Source organism: Gossypium raimondii, chromosome 11 (assembly GCF_025698545.1).
Source record: "Gossypium raimondii isolate GPD5lz chromosome 11, ASM2569854v1, whole genome shotgun sequence".
NCBI lineage: Eukaryota > Viridiplantae > Streptophyta > Magnoliopsida > Malvales > Malvaceae > Gossypium > Gossypium raimondii.
The window spans coordinates 38612885-38639669 of record NC_068575.1 but is presented as its reverse complement, the minus strand read 5'-3'; the positions used below and the strand labels follow the sequence as shown (position 1 = coordinate 38639669).

General features: G+C 31.0%; 1 protein-coding gene and 1 long non-coding RNA gene across 2 annotated transcripts; one reads left to right on the top strand and one right to left on the bottom strand.

Moving 5' to 3' along the window:
* Positions 1-9304: 9304 nt before the first annotated feature.
* Positions 9305-10766, bottom strand: LOC105803967 (uncharacterized). The gene is made up of 3 exons (XR_001136680.2): positions 10534-10766; positions 10177-10321; positions 9305-9612 (listed from the first exon to the last, which is right to left on the bottom strand). It is a non-coding gene; the product is annotated as an uncharacterized LOC105803967 (long non-coding RNA).
* Positions 10767-13137: 2371 nt separating this feature from the next.
* On the top strand, positions 13138-14978 carry LOC105803968 (cinnamyl alcohol dehydrogenase 1). Its single transcript, XM_012636445.2, has 5 exons — positions 13138-13304; positions 13401-13514; positions 13611-13838; positions 13919-14358; positions 14477-14978. The coding sequence occupies exons 1-5, from the start codon at positions 13228-13230 to the stop codon at positions 14674-14676; spliced, it is 1059 nt and encodes a 352-aa protein (XP_012491899.1). The 5' UTR covers positions 13138-13227; the 3' UTR covers positions 14677-14978.
* Positions 14979-26785: the final 11807 nt, after the last annotated feature.

Below are 26785 nucleotides of genomic sequence, written 5' to 3'. Positions count from 1 at the left end.
CGTCTTTGAGCTTCTCTATTTGAGTTTGCCTTTTCCTCTATCGGAATCCTTAAATGTTTTGGTAACGGTTTGAGCTCTAATTTTGGGGCCTCTATACGAATGAAAACTTCACGAATTAGCTCTTCCAACGGCATTAATTCCTCCTGTTTATCCATAGTATCGAGGTCTAAACTCTTACAAAGCACAGTTTGTAACCCATCCGCTTTATGACATTCAAAATGTAACTTTGTTAATAGCTCAATAATATCAATACTAAAGATATTTGCAATCATTTTGGAATGGCCGATGGCCTCAGAAACATTAAATTTCACCACTTTACCATTAAACTCCATAGTGAGTATTCCACTCTGCACGTTAATCTTTGTTTGTGCAGTACTCAAAAATGGTCTCCCAAGTAGTATATCAGAAGAATTGGCCAAGTTGTCATCCTCCATGTCGATGATGTAGAAATTTACAGGAAAAATTAATTCATTTACCTTGACAAGAACATTCTCCAGCACTCCTTCTAGATACACTACAGACCTATCTACAAGTTGAATGATTACACATGTTTTTTTCAAAGGACCGGTGTTTAGTGGTTTATAAATGGACAAATGCATAATGTTAACAGTTGTACCTAAGTTGCACATGGCTTTTTTTAATTTCAACACTACCTATTTTACGGTATATAGAGAACATAACTTGGTCCTTACATTTAGGTGATATTTTCTTTTGCAAAACAGTAGAGACGTTTTATTCAATAGTCACATTTTCATTACCTCAGGAGCTTATTCTTACTCGTGCATATTTTTTTTTAAATTTTGCATATCATTGAATCTGCTTAATCGTATTAAGAAGAGGAATGTTTATTTCTACCTTCTGAAAAATGTCAAGGACCTCATTCTCTTCTCTCTATTTCCTAAGTTGGATGAGTCTTCTAGGAAATGGAGGTGGTACAACAAATGGTTTCTTTGGTGACAATTCCGTTAGAGCCTCTGAGTCAAGTTTATTTTCTTCTCGTCTAGCATTGTGGGCACAACTCGTACCAGGTACGGGTTCCAAAACCGCTCCAGTTCTCAATGTCATAGTGCTTGCATTATGTCGAGGATTAAGTTTAGTTTGAGATGGCAACTTACCTTGAGACTCTAAATGGCTAACCGTGAGTGCAAGCTTGCTCACTTTCTTATCTAATTCCTGCAAATGCATGTTAGTTTTCTGTTGAAACTTTTCAATACTATTGGCTAACCTTTCCACTATGGCTTCCAAAGATGATTTGGAGGTGGTAATTGTCGGCTTTTGTTGGTATGGATGATTGAATGGAGGATTCAACTCATAACTTAGATTTGGACGATCTTTCCACCCCATATTATAGGTGTTTGAATATGGATCATATCGCCTTTGGGGTGGCCCTGGAAAGTTTCCAACAACACTCACTTGCTCTATTGAACCCTCGTGTAAAATAGGACATGAGTCCGTCGGATGATCTGGCATAGCACAAATTCCACACAACTGTGCTGGGCTTGTTTTTATCTGTAAGTAAATTTTGAACAACATTAGTAAGATTATCAATTTTATCTTCTCAAGTAGAGAACTTAACCCATGAACCGATCTCATGAGTTCTATAGTTTATCGAAATTGTTGAGAATTTACATCCAGGGTCGAAATCAATTCTCTTACACTCTGATGTGTCATATTTACAAGTGCTCCTCCACTAGCAGTATCTATCATCTTCATTTCCATTGGGAGTAATCCCTCATAGAAATACTATAAAAGCAATTGTTTAGTCAGGTCATGTTGAGGGCAACTTGCACACAACTTTTTGTACCATTCCCAATAATCATAGAGTGATTTAGTCTCCTTTTCCAAAATCCTATAATATCTCGTCTCAATTTGGTTGCCCGAGCTGCTGGAAAAAATCTTTCAAGGATAAACAAAACATATCAGACCATGTATTAACTGAACTAGGAGGTAAATAAAATAACCACTCGCTAGTAGAGTCGACTAATAAGAAAGGAAAAGCAAAAAGTTTAATTTGATCTTCAATCACTCCTTGAGGTTTCATGCTCGTGCAAACCATGTGAAATTCTTTAAGATAGGTATACGGATTTTCATTTTTCATTCCGCGAAAGGTGGGCAAAATATGAATTAAGCCTGACTTCAACTCGAATGGTGTTCTTCCTACCGGATAAATAATGCACAGTGGTTGTTGTTCATCTGGTGCTGCTATGAGTTGGCGTATAGTTTGATCTACCATTTTGTCTGGTTCGTTGAATGAGAAAATGTGCTCGGTATAAAATCCTATTTCAAATTCGGGATGTGGTTCTTTACCGTGTCGAATAACTTCTCTATTTCTGGTTCAAACTCTAGAGTCTTTGATTCTGATCTAGTTATAAGGAAAACAAACAGAAATTAGAAAAAAAGTTTCCAATCCCCGACAATGGTAGCCAAAATTTATGGGCGTCGAAACCACCAAATAAAAATTCCTACGATAAAATTATATGAAGTAGCATAATAAAGTAGTAGGGTCGAATCCACAGGGATTAGTTGTCTAATTTTGCCTTTTCTTATGAACAAAATTACTATCACGGCAATAGTCGTGCCCACGACTCGTGTCGTGCTTGCTAAAAGAAAAGAAATAAAATAAATAAAGGGGGATTGAGAATGTTTGGAAAGTAAATAAAATGTAATAGTAGAAAATAACAATTATATTAATCGAAATAAATAAAGGGGGAATGAGAATGTAATAGTTGAACTTCGTAAGCAATACTATAAAGTCTTAGCCTTAGACTCAGTTAATTTTGGTTCTGAATCGATCCTTGAAAATGAGTTTTCTCCTACAAATCATAAGCTGGTTATAGCGGCTAAGAATGTCCTAACCGACAATTCTTCTTTTCTTAGTTAATTCCAGTGTGACTTGCAAACCAACCATTACGGATTGTCTAACCGCGATACATGCATTCGAAATTTCAGATCCTGATAGCCTTGTGTTCTGAAGAACCCAACTCGGATCAACGGCCCCAATCGTGTGGATTGTTTAAATTCGATCATTATCTCTCTTGACGAAAATCCTACTAGTATGACCCTGACAGGATATGCCAATTTGTTCATGGGAATCCAAATACAGCACGATTGACTCGACTTCCCAACTATACGCCAAACAACTCCAACCCAACGCGTGCTTTTTGAATTGAAATTGAATTGACTTTAAGGGACGAATTTGTACTATCCCATATTCCGGAGAGATGTTGAATATCATTATGAAAGATTTTTAGTACGGATTCATTTCCCACAATTCTTGACCGGAAAGAATACCAACCAAAAGCTAAGTAGAAGTTTAGTGAAGCATAAAATTAATCATGCTTTGTTGGTGTATGTAATTGGTTTTAATGGAAATTGCAAAAGGTGGAAAAGGAAAGGACTTAGGAAGCAATTAACAAAATAAGTAAATGGAAAGAAGTGTGAAACGAAAATGGCAGAATGCTTAAAAGAAATTGCTATAGACGCATGAAATAGAAAGGAATAAAAATAATTTCAATCAATTTCCCATTTATTCAAGTGAGTCTTTTAAAGGCCACCACACACCCTATTTATATACATATCATATACTAAAATTAGTCTAACTTACCTAACAACCAATTACATGAAATCACATTCATATTAGATTTTTTTTCTAAATATGGCTTTTACAACGTAAAAAATCTGATCAGCCCTTAAATGTCTCCAAATTTCTAATTTGACCCCCTCTTTTATTGCTTGTGCTCCAATTTAGTCATTTTCTACTTGTTTTTGAATTAAAGCATCTGAATTTCATTCCTAATAGAATTTAAACATAAAATCACCAATTTAGCAGGATTTAATTCAAGAATTAATTGATTTGAACACGTAAAATATGCAAAATAAACATTCTATCACTCCTCTTTCTGCTTTAATAATTGTTCACGAATTCCACAATTATCCAGCTAAATCATAAATTCCTGCCCACATGCAAGCCAATTTTTTCCCTTCTCTTCTTACAGTTCAAGAGCAAAGAACCAAGAAAGGAATGGAAAATGAAAATGAATTTCTAGCAAATTGTCCAGCCCCGATTAACTACTTTCCGTATACCCCTTATTACTGTTTCCCACAATCTCAAAATAACATTATAAAATTTAAGGACATCATCTTTTTGTCCTTCACTTATCTAATCTTATAGTTACAATTAAACTAATTTAGATCTTATAGTTACAATTAAACTAATTTAGGTGAACCCCAAATATCTCTCCATCGACCATACAAGGACTTTCCAATTTACTATAATGCTAAAATTAAACCAAAATCATTATAATTTGGTACAAATTAATGCCATAGGATCAACTTGAAAGAAAATTAAATAAGCTAAGGCTATGATTCAGGTGTGACAACAGTTGGATACCATAGCAAAAAATGGCTTTTGAATTAAGAGAAATTAATTTGAGGTATTGACTAAATCGCAATAGTGTGAAAAATTTTGGGGCAAATGTGTGAGAATTAAAAATAAAAAAGATTAAATTGAAGTTAAAGGAAAAAAGAAAGATTAGAAATGCAATTTAACTAAGAGAGTGTTATGAATTGTGGATAAGAATTGAAATTAATTGTGGGCCACTAGATGTATATGATGATGTTTAGATTTTCTTAAGTTAGATATTTTTTAATATTTTAAATGTTAAATCCAACAGATTTTTGTTATAGATAATTGAGGAACCTTCTCCATCTTCATCCCTTTTCACGTCACCCTCATTTCCCATTTCAACCAATTTTCATTTTATTTCATTTTAGTCCTTTTCGCCATTTCCAGTCATCTTAAGCTTAAAAACTTCAAATTATTTTATGGATTTTTAGTGAAATCAATAGAGCAACCTTATAACATTCTTAGTTTCTTGTAAAGTTAACTAGTGTTCATATTGGAGGAGAGAGAAAAGTGAATATAGGGTTTTGGGTAAAAGTTTAAGGTAAGAATGATAAGATTTCTTTAAGAATTTCATGTTTATTTCATTAAAAGTGCATAGAAGTGATATGTGATTATTGTTTTGATATTAAACCTTATATATGTGTGATATGTTAATGAATGTAAGGAGAAAAGAGGTGATCAACAAGGTTTTTATAAGGTGAAAGACGTAGCAAAATAGTCAAGGAAAAGAAAAAAATCATCCAAACCCTTGATTGTAAGTACTTTAAGAATCTTACTTTACCTAATTTAACATAAGTATAAGTCATATTAAAATGGTTATATGATTAATTTATCTGTGACTATGCCAATATTATATATTAAAATTGATTAATGATTAATGAAAATATGAATTTAATTCTAGTTACAAAGTGAATAGATTAAGTGTATTGAAAAAATAGAAAGGAGGGACTAAATTGTAAAGAGTAAAAAATAGACATGTGAACTAAAATATTGATAAATAGGGATTGAATGAGGTGTGATGTAATAGTGAAATAATGAAAAGTGATATTATAGTGGAGATATAGAGTATAGTGAATTTTCTTATTAACAAGGACTAAATTGTAAAAGTATAATGTTTGATTTGTCTTTAATTGTTAAGTGAATGTAATGAATTTAATGTATTAAATGCACATGTATATAAGATGTGAATTAATAGGATATAGAGGGCATGCCATTAGAAAATTTTCATGTGCGTTAGTGATAGTGGCCCTATGGTGTAATCGAATGATTTCGCACTTTGGTGCTAGCGATAATGGCACTTCAGTGTAATTCGTTAACTCTACAGTTCAATGTAAGATAGTGTATGCACGTTAGTGTTAATGATGCATTGTTTATTCCGCATATCCTATGTCACTACAGCAAAACAGGCTTTTAGCGGTGTTTTTTTAGGCTAAATGTATTTGCGGCGCTTCCACAAGCGTCACAAAAATCGCCGCTATCCAAAAAGCACTGCTAATGCTTGACTTCTGCGGCGATTTTCTAAAATTGCCACTAATGTTTCTAAAGCTCAACAAAAAAACGTCGTCGTTTGCTTAAAAAGTTCTGCGGCGCTATCCAAAAAGCGCTGCTAATGCTTGACTTTTGCGGCATTTCTAGAAAGCTCCACTAATGTCTCTAAAGCTCAAAAGCACCGCTAATACTTGACTTTTTGCGGCATTTTCTAAAAAGTGCCACTAATGTCTCTAAAGCTAAAAACAAACCGAGCGGCGCTTTTGAGAAAGCGCCGCTAATGCTTGACTTTTGCGGCATTTTTAAAAGCGCCACTAATGCCTTTGAAGCTCAACAAGAAAACGACATCGTTTGGCTTAACTCTTTTGCGGCGCTTTTGAGGAAACGCCGCTATTGCTTACATTTTACGGCGTTCATTTAAATTCGCCGTGAATGTTCAATGTGTTGCGGCATTTTTGTTTAGAACACCGCTATGAACGCCGCTAAAAGCCTGTTTTGCTGTAGTGTGTGTTTTATTGAGTCTACAATTGGGCTAAAAATTTAAACTGTTGACACTGTGAGTAATCTGCCATCAGTTTCACAACACCACAAGTTAGTGTCTCGACATTGAAGTCATTTTGCCTTCAGAGTTGCAACACCCATTTTCCAGTGTCGTGACATTGACTCTATTTACCCAATTATGACCCAAAAAGGCTCTGAATGGTCCCCAGTTGTAACCAAACTTTAAGGGTAACCTTGAAATGACTAAAATAGCTTTAAATGGGCTTAAATGTGTTAAAATGAAGTTTTGAAATTGGTGTTCAAGTTAATAAGTCTTAGGGTCAGTTCTTCATTACTTTTGAGAAGTGCTTTTGAGAAGTGCTTTTGAAAAATTTGAGTGTTTGGTATTGCTGTCAAAAAGTGCTTTTGAAGAATAAAATGTCCATTTTAGACATGATATTATAAAGTAACAAATATGTATTTAAATAATGTTCAAATTAGTCAATATTATGATATTTTAGCAAAAATATAAAAATAATTTATTATAACTTATTGTTAATATTTTAATATATAATATTAATTTTAAATATTTCTAATTAACTAATATTAATTATTTATAAAATTTAATTAGAATATATAAACTATATTTAAATATTTAAATATAAAAATTAAATATTTGTAATTAGATATTGACACAATTGTATTATTATAAAAATTATTTTTTATTTTTAATTAATGTTTTTAACACATTTGTATTATTTTATTTTAAAATGTATTTGAATATATAACTCATATTATATATTAACATAACATAGAAAACATAAACCTAACAAATTAAAATATTACATATATTTGGATTAAAGTTTTAAAAAGGGATAATATTTATATACCAAATATAAATACTAAAAATTTTACAATAGCATTTACAATTTAAAGTGAATTAATTAAACTAGAAGCTATAGCATCTCTTGTTCATTCCATTTCAAAACCACTTGAATTGTTTGATTCACCGTCATCATCACCATCATCATTGTCGTCGTCATCAGCATCACTTTAAACTTGAAAAAGAAAAAAAGGAGAAAATCCCCAAAGGTTGCAAAAAAATAAACTGCCATTCAAACTTACTTTGAAGAAAGTTGCCTCTCTGTAAAGCAATCAGTAAAGAATTTATTATGACCATGAAAAGAGTTTCCCCAGCATATCTCACCCAAAATATTGAATCCACAAATAGAAAAAGGGATAGAAATGACATCTATATTTAGACACGAGTAAAAGTGTACAAGCTGCAGTGTTTGCAAAAGCCAATCATGAAAATATTGGTCAACAGATTGTTGCAGCACATCAAAATCTTGTTGTAAAAGATTGTTGATGTTAGGAAGAAGTAAATTTTGGCCTCTAGCCTTAACAAAGTAATGTGATAAGAGAAGTTTCCAACCTAAGTTAAGTGTTAAAAAATCATATAAAACAAAAAAGAAAATAGGGGAAGCAAATGTTTTAGTCGTTCACATCTGAGCCTAAAAATCAAAAGAAGTTTATAAGAAGAAACTCATTAACAGACATTACAAAAAAATAGGCTAAAAATAAACAGATCTGATAATATGGGTCAAACCATCTAGCCAATGGAACTGATTGGTCAAGAAATTTACATTAGACGTTTCTAACTTTATGAACTTTGAACAATGGATGAGGACCAGCATTTGCAACTCCATGACACCATGATATTTTACCATTAAAATGGGGTTTAAAATTTTAATCAATATCTTGTGAAGTGCATTGATTCAATTATGTTAACCATTGTATCAAATATCTACTACATGAATGAACTAATCCACCCAGTACTAACAAATTCAAGAACAAAACAAACATTTTCAAGCCAGTCCAAATACAAGAAGAAATGATCACTTTGGATCTCATCATATGAAACGGAGATCAAATAATCAAAGAGCTAAGTTTCAGTTGAAATTTATTTTCTTTCCTTAAATGAACGAGAAAAACAAGAACCGAAAAAATCTTAGTAACAAACAATCCCACATTTCTTAAGAAAAAAGAAGAAGCAAGAAATGGAATTGATTGGGGAATTTCAACAAACAGAAGGAGAGCAAAATAAGACAAGGAGAGAAAGGAATATTGAAACAAGAAAAGAAGCCATAGTTGAAATCATTTGTCTCAAGAAATACCAGCTTAAATCAACACTTTCAAACTCTTAAGAAGATCATAGATGAGCAGAGGAAATTAAGAAGCTGCTACCCTTCGCATTATATCCTTGTTTAAGACTTTTATTCCAGTTCTTCCATAAACACATTCCGCAAAACTGAGAAATTTGTGAACCCATGATATATTATTTTGTCAAAATGGGATGATAATGACATACAAATCATGCACTATGCTTTCCACTTTCAACTATTATTAAAACCAAACGTGTTTATTTAATTATTTTATCATACATTCAATCAATACAGTAATTTATTATTGTGGTTTTTTTTCTGGTTCTTCTGAATTAGGTGTGTGCTGGGGTCATCTCTTTGATCCCAACTACTGTATAAGTATGATAAAACAAATAAAATAAATCCTAAATCCAAACACGTGTATGCCTTGTGAAAGCAACAGCTGTTATTTTATTATTAGGTGATGAAAGAATAGAGTAGTTAGCTACTATCATAAAAGAATTTAATTCACAAATGAGGCAGATAAATGGTCATAAACTCACATAGTTGAAGCAATTTATGTCCAACCTAGGTTTCATCCCTAAGAGTATTTTATAACAATGAAGCATAAGATGGCAATCAAATTCATAGGAAGGACATATTAAACACCTGCACTAACTGATTTGTGGGGATCTAGTAATCGCTAAAGCAAAGCAGAGCAAAGCAGCAGAGGCACAAAGCAGAGCAAAGTAGTAAAGCAAAAGAGGCATAACAGAAAAAAGGAACACTAATTCTAAAAGAATTACAACACCGTAACCTGTTTCACCTCCATTAACAACGCTCATACAATTAGCAACATGATGTGCATAAATAAACATAAATTCCAAAATCTAGTTTGATGGGGAGGGGGAGAAACCTGCTCTTTTCAAAGCCTGCCTTAGAGAGGTCACCCTGCTCTAGTGCATATCTGTCGGGACGTAGGCGAGAATCAGATGCCAATAGCTTCTTTAAAGCAGTATCAAAGCTGTTAATCTTATGCGCAAAATGTGTGTACTGGAAGTTATCATTTTTTGGAGCATCAACAAGTTTCCATGCCTACACAACAGCAACAGAGTAATGACAAGCACTTCAGTATTGGGGGCATAATCTTTTCTGTACTTCTTAAAGCGTCACAAATTATTAGCAAATGTAAGCATATTAGTCCTCGACTACTTTAATTTTGAAATCAAAACACTCATCATGTCAATAGAGAAAACGTTATAATATTAAACAAAACTTTCAACATCACGGATAAAATACTATCGAAACCGAGCACGTGGCTCTCTTGTTCATTGTTAGAAGCAAGACCATTTATTTAGCATATCTGAAGCTATTGAGAAAAGTAATACGTATGATACTTGGAAAACAAATCTGTTTTCACCATTCTGACAGGAAATCTTGTCTCAAAAGTCCAAAGTTAATAACTGTAGAGGAAGGCTCAGCATGAATAAATTGCTTTCTGATTAAGAATCCCATGTAAAGAAACATCATTCTTTGTTCCGGTAATTTTTTGACAGGAAAAAAAGAATATTCTAGAATACAAGCATCAAAAGAACTAAGAGAGTGTTTCCGAGAAGAATAAAAGATTAAAACAACTCAGAGATGCTGAAAAAGATGAACCTCCTTTAGTTCAGTGCTTGGAAGTGGTTCCCCTTAACTATCACAAGGTTGATAACTCATTGGCTCATTCCATTTCCCAGTCATCAATATCTTTGGCTCCTCAACGGAATTATACACGTATCCATCAATCTCATACCGGCCAGCTCTGTGAACAACCAAGACCTAATGTTAAATTGTGAAGTGAAATCCTTTCAAGATTTTGATGAACCCTTTTTTTTTTCTTTTTCGATCTTCAAAGAATATAGAGAGAAAAAGACACTGGCAATTTGTGCCCACATATGCAGATGAATAGTAATTTCTCGTAACAGAACTATACCCAAACTATTTAAAGAGAAGAAAAAGAAAAGAAACTCTCACCTACGGAAGAGGAACAAAGAACAGGAAAGAGCTTTGAAAGCCGAAAATGTGAAAAAAAAGGGTATACAACTCCAAAGAACCAGCAAGGGGAAAGGACGTTTGGGGGAGAAGACAAGTTAATTTGGTCAATTATTAGCCAAAAGCACTTCAAGTTGAAGAAAAGGAGAAATTTTTAGCTTCTTCATCTGGAGAAAAGCCCTTTTCTGATGGTGAAATTTTTAGGTGAAAGGAGGCCGTTCTTTATTACTTTTAAGAGAAAAGGACTTTTTTCTAAAAAAGTCCGTCTAAAACGTGCAGAAGAGCGGGCCTTTAGTGTCCAAATGTGACATCTCATTCTCGTGATATATCAATTCAATCTAGGTAAGGGGTGTTACATATATAACTACTTTTCTTAATTGTGTTATGCATGGATTGATTGTATGTATTAATAAAATATATTTTAATTTGTTTTGAAAGTTTACCACTAAACTTTAAAAGTACATTTTATATGCAATATTGTCACTATATTTTAGGTAAAACTGAAATTTGCCAATATATTTAACTGTAATTGATATTTATCATTGTGGTTATAAATAAAGGTAAATTTACAACTATGCTTTAACTCTATATTAAAGTTTGCCATTTTACATTTACTTAATTGAATTTTATCTCCAAAATTTAATTTTTATTGAAATTTTCTACCCAATTTTAGTTTAAAATAATTTGAAAAGATTTAATAAAATTCTTTTATCTTAATATTCAACATCAATAATTAAAACAATATAATGTCAAAATTAATAAAAACAATTATTTTATAAAATAAATTTACTTTATATATATTAATTTTCAACTATTTATTTTATTAATTTTAGAATTCTAAGCTAATTTGTTAATTTTTGATGTTTTATAAATTAACTTATTATTAACTATTGAAATAAAATATTTGAAAGAAGAGTTATTATTAAAATTTGTTTTCAAATCTTCTAAATTAATATTGAGTGATAGAATTTAATTAAAAAATTGAAAGTTGGTGGCGGATTAACCAAATTTAAAGTTTAGTGGTAAAATTTAAAAACATAAAATTGAGTATCAAATTTACTCATATTTAAAAAAAACAACGAAAAAATCTATAAAGATAAAGTATAGTAGCTAATTTCAATATTTATTTGTAATATGATGTTAAATTTGCATTTTAACCATTTTTTATAAAAATTACATTTGAAAATTTTAAAATAGTATGGTAAAATATTGTAAAAAATAGTATTTTAAATGATAATGATCGTACCTGTTATTTTAAAATTTTTACCAAACATAATTTTAATATTTTTAGATAATTTTGTAAAAATTAACTTTATTTTAATTATTAAATGGTATTTTAATTTGAAATCGTTTTAGTAAAAAACCATATATATATTTAATAAGTAATTGAAATTAAAAATTTTAAGCATAGTATTAATTAATAAATTGAAATTATATTTAATAAGTAATTGAAATTAAAAATTTTAAGCATAGTATTAATTAATAAATAGAAATTCTTTTATTAACATTGTCAATATTATAACATTTAATTTTATATTTTAATATTATTAAACTAATTTATATAATAATCACATATTCATATATGTTAATCAATTTAATATACATTAATGTTTATTATATATATACGTACTAATTAAATTTATTAATGTTTGTTATGAGCTAATTTATTATATATATTTGGACTATATGTTTATTTACGTTGTGTAGATTTTCTGGATTGTATTTTAATTATTTTTCTAATATTTATGTAAGATGAGAGTTTATTATAACACTTTAATTATTATGGATGGGCTGGATTTCGATTTTAGCATTTATCCAAACTCGACCCGACCTTATCTATGCTTGCCTTTATGTACAAGTATATAGATATAGATAATAGTATAGGTTTTGGGAAGGAATCGAAGTCAGACAAGGCAATTTGTCCCCATGTTTGAAACGAAATCAAAACCCTTCTGTTCTTTTTGGTGAATATTTTGTAATAAGTTGGCCATGACGTGAGCGATGATCTCAGCAGCTTCACAACAAATAATATGGTGGGATGCTGAGCTCATAGAAAATTTAAAATGTTATGGGATTTCCAACTTTATATTTGAGATATGCTATGATAAACAAAGTTATGGAATGTCGGAACAATGTCTTTCTCAATTATTTGCCGTCTCTTCAACTTTATTTTGCTTAATTTGTTAGTTGTAACAAAATTAAAATTTTGATCTATACCCAAAAAGACCAGCTCAGCTTGTAACCAGGTCCTAGAAGGTGAAACAAAGGATAAGCGAAAACATAGCTCAGTATTATCTTTCTCGCTGATTTCATTTTCTTTGTGACGGATTTAATATGGTGACAGAAGAATTTTTTAAGCCTAATCTCTTCGTCAAATGGTCCCAACAACAGTATTTTTAATCCTTTCTTCGTAAAAGCCGCCCCAAGTGCCGAGTCAGTAGACCGAATATTTCGCATCAACATTATTTAGTTCAATATAATAAGGCCGGCGAATTGAATTGTGGAGTAACAGTTGAAAAACAAAGCAACCGCAACCATAAATGAACTTGGGCAAGAAGCAATGATAACGACGTTTTTTGTGGATATAAAGTCCCAAAGAACCGCACTGCATTTCCGTCAGTCTCTTGTTAAAGTAATCCTCAAGTCTACTACTACAGGAATCGGTTGACGCAGAGAATGGAGGGAAGAAGGGTCATTGGATGGGCTGCCAGAGATGTATCAGCACATCTTTCACCTTATTCATTCACTCTCAGGTTTCTAATTTCTTTCTCTTTTTCTCCCTCTCATCTTGCATCTCAAGTCTAAAAAATGATGAATGCTAATTGATGTTTCAATGCCATTATTGATAGGAAAACAGGTCCAGAAGATGTGGTGTTGAAGGTATTGTATTGTGGAGTAGATCACACTGATCTACACCAGATGAGGGGTGAGCTTATGCCCATCAACTACCCATTGGTTCCAGGGTAGGCCCCATGCAATCCTGTGTCGTTCATGATTCTTTATCCACCTTGTTTTCCCTATGTTTGTTCTCGGTTTTACTTTACCGGTCTTTGATATAGGCATGAAGTGGTGGGCGAGGTCGTGGAAGTGGGTTCAGAAGTAAACAAATTCAAGCTTGGAGACAAGGTTGGAGTTGGGTGCCTGATAAGCTCTTGTGGGAAATGCTTGTCTTGCAACTCCAATAATGAACAGTACTGCAACCAGAGGGTCTTTACATATGGTGCCGTCAACAAAGATGGAACTCCCACTCATGGTGGCTTTTCTTCTGCCATGGTGGTTCATCAAAAGTAAGCAAGAATAAACCAGCACAAAGAGTACTAACTTTTGAAAGTACAATCCCTGGTAATTAACATTAGAGTGGATGCAGGTTTGTGGTGCAGATACCCGAGAAACTAGCACCAGAGCAGGCAGCACCGCTCTTATGTGCTGGAGTGACGGCTTATAGTCCCTTGAAGCAGTTCAATAACTCTGATAAGGCTATCAAGGCCGGAATTTTGGGGCTCGGCGGAGTCGGGCATTTGGCAGTGCTGATAGCAAAGGCAATGGGGCATCACGTAACCGTGATAAGTTCTTCAGAAAATAAGAAAGTGGAGGCTTTAGAGCATTTGCACGCCGATGCTTTCCTGGTGAGCTCTAATGCGGCAGAGATGGAGGGAGCAGCAGCCAGTCTCGATTACATTCTCGACACTGTCCCCGCTTTCCATTCTCTGGAGCCTTACATTTCGCTTCTCAAAGCTGGTGGGAAGCTGACTTTTGTTGGGGTTTCCACTAAGCCCCTGCATTTCAACAATGATGAATTGATTTTAGGTATGCCAGCCAGATTTTCTGTTTAAGATCAAAAGAAAACTAACCAAACTTTTTTGTTCATTCGTTTATATATATAATTTGCAAGTAATTTGATTTACATTACTGTCATGCAATGCAGGGAATAAATCATTGACAGGGAGTTTCATAGGAAGCATGGAAGAAACACAGGAAATACTGGATTTTTGGGCAGAGAAGGGACTGAGTACAATGATAGAGGTGGTGAAGATGGATTATATAAACAAGGCTTTTGAGAGATTGAAGAGGAATGATGTGAGGTATAGATTTGTGCTGGAAGTTGCTGGAAGCAACCTTGAATGATACGGACGCCATTCTCCAGAAATACCATTTAACTTAATAATGTGGTTTTCACTGTAATTATCAATAATATAATAGGATTAAGGGCCAGTTCTTCATTGCTTAAAAAAAATACTTCTCACTCCAAAAACACTTTTGAAATAAAAGCTGTGAAGAACAAGCTGCTTTTGGCTGAAATTTTTAAAAGCACTTCTGAAAAAGAGCTGAAAAGGAGAAGTTAAAAATTTTAGCTTTTCCTCTCCCAAAACTAATTTTGGTGCTTAATTATTTTTTCACCCCTCCAATAACATTGTATTTTTATTTTTTTTCTTGGTGCTTAATTACAATTGTGTTAAAATCATTAATTAAAATAAAAAATATTTTTAAAATACTAATTACAAATATTTAATGGTTATATTTAAATATTTAAAATATAGTTTATATATTCTAATTAAATTTTATAAATAATTAATATTTATTGCTTAAAATATTTAAAATTTATATTTCATATATTAAAATATTAACAACAAGTTATAATAATTTTTTATATTCTTACTAAAATATAATAATATTAACTAATTTAAATATTATTTAAATGCATATTTGTTACTTGATAATAAAATGTCTAAAATGGACATTTTATTTCTCAAAAGCACTTTTTGACAGCAATGCTAAACACTCAAATTTTAAATCAAACTTTTCAAAATCACTTCTTAAAAGCACTTTTCCACAACACTTTTCCACAACACTTTTCAAAAGTAATGAAGAACTGGTCCTAAGTTTGTGTTTTACTTACCATATCGCCTCCAACAATACAAAACATGAGATTGAGTTCATAAGCAGGTCGCGACTCATATATATTATATAAACTTATTTGAGAAAAGAAGACTACATAACCAATTACTTTTAAGAAAATTATTGGAAAAAATGATGCACTATCGTGTATAAGGGTGGGTTTGGATGGGCGATTGGATGCGTGCGGTGCGTTTAACTTACTTTTTGTCTCATTCTACAGTATCACTATAGTATCTAACCTCACCGTCACCATTGTTTTTACACTAACCGCAGCTAAACGCACCGCCCATCCAAACTCACCCTAAGTATAGTGTATCATCATCTTAAAATAATAATATAAAATCTTATCAATAAATAAAATAAAAAATTATAGAGAATTTATAAATAAATACTAATAATTTTATTTTAAAACAATTAAATATTAATCAATTATAAATAAATATTAATAATTAATTATTGTTTAACAATTTTATTTATTAATATTTATTTATAATAGTTATAATTAATTATTGTTTAATTATGTTTAAATTGTTATAAAATAAATAGACAGAGAGTAAAGAACAAAGAAAATGGGAGAGCAAAAGAGAGTGTATTTTATCGATCAATTGGAATATTTACAAAGCTTCTTCAAATTCTCTATTTATAGGCATAAGAAGTATAAACGAAGTAGATATCTACTTCTAATGACTATTAGAATTTAAAATACATCAAAATTTATCTTGATCTTGGTGGACATCCACTTAATAAGATATTTATAACACTCCCCCTTGGATGTCCATTGGTAGATAATGTACCTCGTTAAAACCTTACTAAGATAAAAGCCCTGTGGGAAAAAAAAATCCTAGTCAAGGAAAAAGAGTACACGTATCTATACTACGCATGATATGTTGCCTCTGTAAAAACCTTACCAGGAAAACCCAATGGGATAAAACCTCAGTTAAAGGAAAAAAAGTACAACGCGTATTTACTCCCCTCATGAAAATATCACATACTTTCTCATATTCTACGTATTCAATCTTGAATACTAGTTTTTCAAATGACTATTTGAATGTATTTGCTAAGAATTTATATCACCATTCTTTCGAAAGTCATGAGTGATGGAAAATTTAGGGGAAATATATTTTGATCTCTTTAGAAGTTTCAACAATAATCAAAGCAAACTTTAATCATGACTTTTCTATAAAAACACAAATAGGTATTTTGGATCATTTTATAATCCTCCTTTAACTACTATTTACCACATATATTCAAATTATTTCAATTCCTATAAATGAACAATTTCTCAAGAATTTCAATATGCTTCTAGCATCCTAAATCCTTCAAGGATTTTAATATAAGCTTTACTATATAATGGTTCATAAAAGGTTGTAACAACAACCATTAGATGCAAGTTAAATCTTTTATGAATTGTTAAAATAATATATCTAAAAGTTATTGCATCCACCACAAAAGAATATTTTATCTTTTTATAACCAATGCTAGGACTTCGCGAAAAACTTCATATTTTTATTCCACTTTTGCAAAACTACTTCATTTGCACCCTTACTGGCTTTATACCTTTAGATATTTGGACTACTGGTGCAAAAACTCCATGAATTTAATTTTACTCGAGTTGTATCTTTCTATTTTGATCAATTTATTCCATATCTATATTTCTCAATAGATTTATTCAAGATCCTCCTTTTATTTCATTATTTCAATAATAATATTGCATGCAAAATCATTGTCGACTATTTTTATTATTTGATTCCACATTTTCTCGAATCGATATAACTTATTGAGATCTCTTATTTTAGTTATTTTAATCTTCAGTTTCAGGTACCTAAATCTCTTCTGGAGTTTTACTTATTAGTTATGTCTTGGGTCTCTTCTAGAGCACACAACTCCACTATATGATCATCTAAAAGAATTTTCATACTTGAAACTGATCAATCTATTATTTATTCTAACTGAATGTCCTACTGGGACTTTAATTTAAATTAAAATAGATGGTATATAACAATTGGTTATTCTTATTAAGTTTGTAAATACATCTAACAGTTAACTTGTAACAGCCCGATTTTTGGGTCTAGTCGGAACAGTGGTTTCGGGACCACAAATCCGACAAGGAAAAATTTATTTTAAAATTATGACATGGGTTGCATTATGATAGGAAGGTTGCATGAAAATACTGATATGAAAATTTTATCGATTTAGTGATTAATTAAGGAAATGACCTATTTGTATAAAATGAAAAATTGAATTCTAGAAGCTAGAAGGGTTAAATAGTTATGAAATTCAAAACTAGATGTCCTTATATGGTACATAGACTATCAAACAAAAGATGGTAGATTTTATGGATGAATCATCCATGGAATTTGAGAAAAGAAAAGGACTAAATTAGAATTTGGGGAAATTAAAATATGATAATTAATTAGATGGACATATCATCTTTTCTATCATCTTCTTCCCCAAAATTTACATGGAAACCCTAGGAGAGAGAGAAGAGACTTTCTTGGCATAAATTGGTAAGTAATCATGTCTCGTTTTTAATAATTTTTATATTTTTTAGATCAAGATAGCATGTTCTCTTTATTTTGAGGATTTAGTTGAAAAGTTATCAATGTATGGAAATTGTGTCATGGATGAAAATGCTTAAAATTGAAAATTTATGGTAGAAAATGAAAGGTTGTTAGTAAATAAACAACTTTTACAAAGTGATTTTGGGTGAAATTGAGATTTAGGGACTAAATGGTAAACTTGTGAAATTCAAAGGAAAAATTCTGATTTTTGTGAAATCTATGAACTGTTATAAATACATATGAATTTTTTTTAGGCTTGAAAAGGGTATTTAATTCCATGAATTTCATTTTTCGAGCCTAGGGACGAAATAGGAATTAATGAAAAGTTTAGGGGCAAAAATGTAATTTTTCCAAATAGTGATTTTTGAACTAAATTGAATAATGTGAGTGTTAAATAAGTTAAATGTATTGTTATAAATCAAGAAAGACGAGAAATTGACCTTGATCGATAAAAAGAAAAGTGAGAAAAAGTGAAATTATGAAAGAGTACATTTAGCAACAAAATAGTTTAGACAGCAATAGCTGTGTGACTTTGAAAATTCACCAAAAATGGTGGAAATTGAATTAGAGGCTGAATAGTATTTGAAATTTAAGCTTAATGAGTCTATTTTTACATAAAAGAAATAGAGCAAGCAAAAGAGTTATATATTTTGAGATATTTGAAGTTTAGTTAGATAGAGTCAGAATGAGTTTGGAATCCCCTGTTCTGACTTTGGAAAATTTTCAAAAATTTTTAAAAAATAATTATTGGATAAAGTTTATATTTTTAGAATACTCAGTGAATCTATTTTCAAGAGAAACAAACAGAAACAATATCTGAAGTCTGTACAATGAGATAATTAATTTTTAGTGAAGAGAGGACAAAACTATCGAGTAGTGAAATAGGGGAAACTTTAAAGAATAAAATGCACTATTTAGCTAAACCAAAAATTCTGAAAATTTTATGGTAAGAAGATATGTAAATTTAGTTTCAGGTAAAATTAACGAATCTTAATTTGGAGCTCTGTAGCTTGAGATATAAATAAATTAGTGACTTTGACTCGGATAGATAGCTTGAATTTACATACATGAAAATAGTGATAGTATGGAAAATGTTGTTTAAATGTGTTATACACATTAAGGATGCGGAATGGAGAGGAGGAGGAGGAAAATTGGGAAAATATATGAATGATTTGTGTATAATTGGTCATATTCTTAATTATAATTGATAAATGATGAAATAGAAATGATGCTTATAATTGTGCATTATTGGTCATGGTTTAAACTCATGTGTGAAATAAAGTTTCATAGTATATATTTATGGTATATTCGATATATGATTTGACATGAAGTAATGTCATGAATGGTTTATGAATTAACACATGTTGATAAGCGTGATACATGAATAAATGTTGTGCTCATCCATGCTTATAATGCTTATGCTATATGTGTATTTGGCCAACATATTTGGTGTACATGCTTAGGCTTTGGCCAAGTAGTGGTTGGATTATGCCACGTTAAATTTATAAGTTATATGTTGAAATGGTAAGTGCCTAATTGGAAATATGCTTGTGATCATAAAAAAAAAGGGTGGTAAGGTTTAAATTATGTAATCTCTAGTGAAATGGTTTATCATGTGGTTAGTTTCAAAAAGAGTTATGTTTAAATACACTAGCTTGCAACTATGGTCGAATGATATGTTTATATCTTGTGTGATATGCATAGGAAATGAGTGTAGAAAGGTAATAAAATATTAAGTTTATATGGTTGAAATTTAATGATTACATGTTAATTTCATGAATTATATATTGTATGAGGAGATATATTTGTTTATGAATTGAGAATAAAATAAAAATGCGAAAACCGAATAAATGATCAAATTGAGTGGAACGTCGGATTTGAGTACTTCTGATCAGTGACAAGTGATAAGTGGTAGTTTTAGCTACACTTATCTGATCAGTGATAAGTGACAAGTGATAAGTGGTAGCTTTAGCTACACTTATTTGATCGGTGACAAGTGACAAGTGATAAGTGGTAGCTTTAGCTTCACTTATCTGATCAGAAACAAGTGACAAGTGATAAATGTGATCCGTGTAAGACCATGGCAGGACTATGGCTTCAGAAAGTGCTAAGTGGTCATACGCAAGACCATAGTTATACTATGGCAAAGTGGAAGTGAAGTACTCAATTTTCAGTAACCGTTCCCTACTTTGATTAAAGATGGTAAGTGACAAATGGGCCCAAAAGAATTATAGTAAATGGATAAGTGGTAGTGAATTTATACTAGGATGATGAGTTGAATTGATGTTGTTATTTAAGCTAAATTGATACTTTCATTGCAAAATTGAGAATTTCCTAAATGTGTATATGAATGGTACAATCGATAAAGGTTGAGTTAAATGGTAAATACGTATTAAAATTGAACTTAATGATTTGAATTGTGAACATGAGAAATTTGTGAATTGAATGAAATGGAAATGAAGCATTGGATTATTAAGACTTGTAAACTGCATGAATATGTATCGGGTCTTGTAGGTCCTATTTATTATGAATATAATATTTTGACGATATATTATGAAGAATTTTAAAAGCATGTTTGAAAGTTTTAATTTAGATGAAGTTTTATAACTCGGCTAAATACGTTTACAAGTGTATGTGTTCTAGTAATGCCTCGTACCATATTTCGGTGTTGAATACAGGTAAGGGGTGTTACATAACTTGTAGTGAGTTATCCTTGTTGAACTTTTGGTTCAAATTACTCTCCCTCCAACTCATTACAAGTTATTATTTCTCTCCCTCTAATGTCGGGGAAACTATCGAATCAAAATTGTAATAACAAATCATGTCATAATTGAATCTCCAATATATTCAAAACATCTAATAATACAAATAAACTTGTAATTAATATATATTCCCAACTTTCTTTGAGGATTCACTCATCTTTATGCGTTGTGGTGGAGCAATTGGAACATATATGCACATACAAAAATTCAAAGATGAGAAATATTTAGCTCTTGATCAAAAACCAATTGTACAGGAGATCATTTATAATTTATTGGCTTGATGCGTACAACACGTAAATCAACATAATCTCATGTTAAAAAAGGAAGTTCAGTCCTCACAAGTAATGGTTTAAACATTAATCAGGGGTGTTCAATCAATAATTTCTCTAAATAATTATGTGCATAAATAACAAACTTTTACAAAAGTTTTTCAAACTCAGTCAATAAAAAACTTAGATATAAACTCATCAGTATTAGCAATATGAATTGTTTTAATTGCATGATTTGAATTTAATTATTTAAACAAGCAATCTTACAAATGACAGGTTGCAAGTTGATAACACATACGTGATTATTTTGTAGATGCATCTGTCAAAATCATATAATATCAAAACCATCCACATGGTAGATGAATGGGCCTATATTAATTTCAAAAATGTAAGACATTTAATATCAACTTTAGCTAGTGAGTTTCTAAGAATCGGTTTTTATTGAGAACAAGTAACAAATGAGAATTCTTTAAATTAAAGAATCTTCTGGTTCTTTAATGAATGTCCATATGAATTCTCAATTAATTTTCGCATTGTATATGATCTAGGATGGTCTAACTGGTCACACCAAGTAGTAAATGCATTTGTATTAGTAAACTTCTAGTTTACTTTAATATGCATTTTAATTGTACTAATAATGTCAATATAAATTGTGACAAATTGATAATTTTACTGTCATTCCTTTTATTTTGTATCCACATATAAGCATTATTGTGACATTTACTACTGGAAATGTCTAAATCAATGAGTATTTTATAATGTCACTAAGTCAACAAAATAAATATAATTGCCAAACAATTATATGCAATATTCGCTTGAGAGAATATGTCAAAATCTTCAAATATCCAAAAAAAAAAAACTTGCAACTTTGGGTGCATCCAACCATAACGAGCTTTAGATAGAATTAGCATATTCTATTGCTCATAAGTAGATCTCTCATAGTCAAATATTTTGTTTTCAAACCCTTAACGGGGATGATGAAAAATGAAGATCACAAAGATAGTCACAATCAATTCAATTTTTAACAAGAGTAATAAATATAAATCAATAACCCAATCCTCTTTTTATGCATATGAAACATAATATTTTCCTCATTTACAATCTCAACTTGATATCCATTATAAATATCTTTTAAAACCAATGGATTAACCATCACAAGATGTTAATATATTAACTCCTCTAGAGCTTTCAACTAATTTTGTCCTATCAAATATTTGAATAATATTTGTTTGTTTCATACCAAATAAGATAAATATTTTCTATCCGTAATGATAGAATTCATTACTACATTCTCATATCCTTCCTCAAAGAATATTAATGAAAACAAAATATTTGGGTATACGCCACATATGTGGCCAATAATCTTTCATATCACATTGATAACATAAGTTATCTTTACCCTTTGAAGAGTTATCTTGAGAACATTCATTGTTCCCACTTTTATTGGTCCATGATTATATCTTTTATTTTCTTTATATTTGCATTCACTTCGAGGAATGCAGCAAATCTGGTAGAACAGACTTCTAAACACCTCTAGTGATGCTTTATTTCATAATTACAATCACAAAAAATGTGTGGATTTCAAATCAAAATTTATCTATTCATGTGTCATGATTAGTCTCCAATTATAATAAACATGATATAATAAAGAAATCATAGTAAAATATACCGAGATTCTTTAACATCATTGTTATCACCGGCTATTATCACGAGCACTATTACAAGTAGTAAAATAACTTTGTTTTCGTAATAATATTTATAATCTAATAGTAAAATATCATTTAATAAACAAAATCAAAATTTTCATATATGATGCTTGAAAGTTATCCGATACACATTGTACCAAATTTCAAGACCACATATATGTTATAAAATTTTATGATTGTCTAATCAAATATTTATAAATTCAATTTAAAAGATATAATACAATAATTTCAAGCATATTTGATAAAAATAATTTAATCATAAAAATTTTAATCATCCAAATATCATACACACTATAATTTAATAAAAGAATCTTAGTTTAAAAGAAACCTTAAAGTAGTAATAATTTAACAAAGGAGAAAAACATACCACATAAGAATTATATAAATTTCTTTGCATAATGATTACCCATAATGCATAGGCCTCAATTGAAGACTGAAATAATAGACTGACAACAACTTGAGTAACAAATTTAAGTGACCAACTATTGCATTGGTTGTTGCTTGAAAGGGGTAATGTTTGGAAGGGGTAAGGATTGGTGAAAGGGAAAAAAATTTGTGACTTATAGAGAAAAATAATTAAAAGAGAATCGTGCTGATAACGTGTTATAAAATAAATAGACAGAAAGTAAAGAATAAAGAAAATGGGAGAGCAAAAAAGAGCATATTTTATTGATCAATCAGAATATTTACAAAGCTTCTTCAAAGTCTCTATTTATAGGCATAAGAAGTATAAATGAAGTAGAGATCTACTTTTAATGACTATTAGAATTTGAAGCACATCAAAACTTATCTTGATCTTGATGGACATCCATTTAATAAGATATTCATAATATAAATAAAATTATTAGTATTTTTTACAAATCTTTCACTATTTTTTATTTTATTCAATAATGATTTGTCTTATTATTATCCACTAATGATGTATGAAGCTTATGCAACTAATGGTACATCAAATATTCTCTCACAAATCAATTAAGAAATTGAATGGAAGAAGTTATACTGCTATCGTCTTTTGGATGTGGTTAAATACTACTATTACTCCTTGTATTTTACAAAATTTTGGATTTAGTATTTATACTTTAATTTGATGCTTTTTAGTCTTGTACTTTTGAATTAGTCAATTTTAGTCCCTATACTTTTAAATTTTGAAATTTTAGTCCTAATTCAAATAGTAGCAATTAAATTTGTTTGGTAAAATTCAATTACTTGTTTTGTACTATGCGCACAATTGTAGATTTACTCCATATTCTTCAATTGGATCATGAAAAGCTTTCAATTTGCACTCGTTTCAAAATAGTTTAATTCTATCTTTTGTTATAATAGAGGTTGGGAAAAAAACATTTTTAAAAGGGTAGAACAAGAAACAAAACAAAGAGGGAAATGAACACAAGCTATTTGTTAACATAGTTCAGATTCACCAATCCTACCCTGTAGAGCCCCGCTTAGAGAATGATCTATTCAACAATTCCTCAAATACAACTATGGGCTAAAGCCCAAACTACTCTTACATCGACCAATATTTGTAGCACCTGTAACGCCCCAAAATTTTTAATTTCGTTATTGTGAAAATGTGACACAAATATCTGTCAGCTTCAGTGGTTAAGTGTTTTGGGTGTGTGTGAGTGGTCCCAAGTTCAAGCCTTACTTGGGCAGATTTTGGTATTTTTATAAATAAAGCCTTAACATTGTGCAAAGGGCTTAAGTTTAATTGTTGGTAAGTTTATATCAGAATGAACCTGTTGGTCTAGTGATTAAGTGAAGTGTTAGAGGTCCTGTGTTCAATTCTCTGTGATGGCGTAGAGATAGTATTTTTCCTCCAATTTCGGCTAAGAGTTGTGTTGGGGCAAAATTCTGAGTAGTGGTGTCTTAGTGGGTTAATAGGGAGTGATTTTAGAAGATAATTGGGGAGAGGTTATCAAAAAAGAATCTGATTATCTTTTTGTTGCAAAAAAAAAAATAGAGTTTTGATTTTCTCTCCAATTCCTCAAACTTTTTCTAACATTTTCTTCTTCTTTTTTCTCTCCTCTACCGATTCTTTCCCCTAGTTGCTGCCGAAATTTCCATTATTTTTCCCCTTTCGTTTCTTTCTTTTTTTCTAATTGATTCGGTTGTTCATCGTTGGTTGCGTGTGTTCGGTAAGTAACGGTTTTGTCTATTGTTAATCGTTCTTGGTTAATCTCTAAAAGGGGGATTCCTTTTTGGTGTTTAGGAGTTAATCAAGGGGCTGGTGGTTTTGAATCGACGCTGTGATTGTGCAAAGTCGTGGTTACTCAAGCAAGGTAAGGGTTTTGTTAGGTTTTTAGTCGAGTTACTTCCAAAATTGGTTGATTAAAAATGAATTAAGTGATTAATCTACAGATATGTTGGTCGATTTTTAGGTTCTGGAGGCTTAGGAGTGCTTACACATCAGAAACGATACCAGGTGTGTACTCAAAACGCAGAAAACGAGATTTGATGAAAAACTGAAATTGCTTACTGTCGAGTAATAAGAGAAATAAGAGAAAATGATGCGAAGAAAATTGTAGAGAAAGGAAATAAGGGTGTTATAAACTTGGAAATCAACATTTTGCACTAAAATAGTTTTGGACAGTAATAGTAGTCTAACTTTGAAAAATCATCTAAAATAGCGCAAATTGAGTTAGAGGTTGAATAAAATATGAAATTAAATTTTATTGAGTCTAGTTTCTCATGGAAGAAATAGTGTAAGCAATGGAATTGTAAATTATGATATATAATAAAGTTTGTGAGACAAGGTCAGAATGATTTTGGGTTCCCCTGTTCTGACTTTGGAAAATCATAAAAAAATTGTAAACAAATAATTAGGGGCTTAAATTTATACGTTTAAATATTTAATGAGTCTATTTTCAAGAGAAACAAATGGAAATATCATCCAAATTTCGTACTAAGAGATAAATATTTTTAGTAAAGAAAGGTTGAAGCTATCAAACAACAAAATAGGGATAACTTTGAAGATTTACTGTACTTATTTGATAAGCTATAAATTCTAAAAATTTTATGGTAGAAAGATATTTGAGTCTAGTTTCGAAAACATCAAGCAGATCTTAATTTGGAATTCTGTAGCTCAAGATATAAATAATTTAGTGACAATGACTCAAGTAGACAACTCTAAATGAACATATAAGTAAATAGTGAAAACATATATGAATATTTAGCTAGCATGGGTTACGTTAAAAATGGATCACACGGAAAAGGTCAATTTGGGCCGAGTCGACTGTAAACCTACTGTAAGGTCGATAAGCGCTACTTAGACCCCTAAATGTGTGAAATTGACTGAATGATATCTGTACTGAGCTTGTTAATATCTGAACTGAATATATGTACTGAAATTGCATAATAGTATATCATCCATTGTATGTTGCATTGCATTGGGTTGGGGGTTGTTATTCGAAGGAAGTGTACTGAAAGGCTTTAAGCCTAATTTACTGGCAGCTCAGCTACAAACTACTGTTTTGTGCCGCATTCGGTACTACTTGGAGTGTAGGGATGGGTGAGTTGATTATATCCCCACATGGAATGTAGGGTTGGACGGAGATGGTGTATAGAGGCTGGTTGGGTAGGATTTTGCTCTTGCATAATCATTACTACTATCGATCTCGTGATGGGCTAAGGCCCTCTGCATTTTGACATCAGACTAAGATGGGCTAAGGCCCAAATCATCATCGATCTTGAAAAGGGCTTAGGCCCAAGGTCATTCAACTGCAATGTGAATACTGATTGTTTGTTTGTTTCTGTGGGATTACACACTGAGTTTACGTAAACTCACCCTTTTTGTTTATTGTGCACAGGTAATCCCCAGACTTAGACGGATCGGTGCGACGGAGGACTCAGCAGTGACCACAGTCATTTTTGGACTTTATGGTTTTCAATTTACGATTTATGATTTGATTATTATTGATTATTTGGGTTGTAATTTAAGGACCCTCTGGGACTTTGGTTTTAAATTTGGGTTTTTATTTATTTATTTTACTTTATTGATTTATACCTGCTAGTCGTAGGAAATTCGGTTTTCAAAAAGTTAA

Excerpts from the sequence above, each read along its gene's own strand:
- LOC105803968 (XM_012636445.2), top strand. The coding sequence starts at position 13,228 with ATGGAGGGAAGAAGGGTCATTGGATGGGCTGCCAGAGATGTATCAGCA. Across the intron at positions 13,515-13,610 it reads AACTACCCATTGGTTCCAGG|GCATGAAGTGGTGGGCGAGG; the intron begins GTAGGCCCCATG and ends TCTTTGATATAG. Across the intron at positions 13,839-13,918 it reads GCCATGGTGGTTCATCAAAA|GTTTGTGGTGCAGATACCCG; the intron begins GTAAGCAAGAAT and ends GAGTGGATGCAG.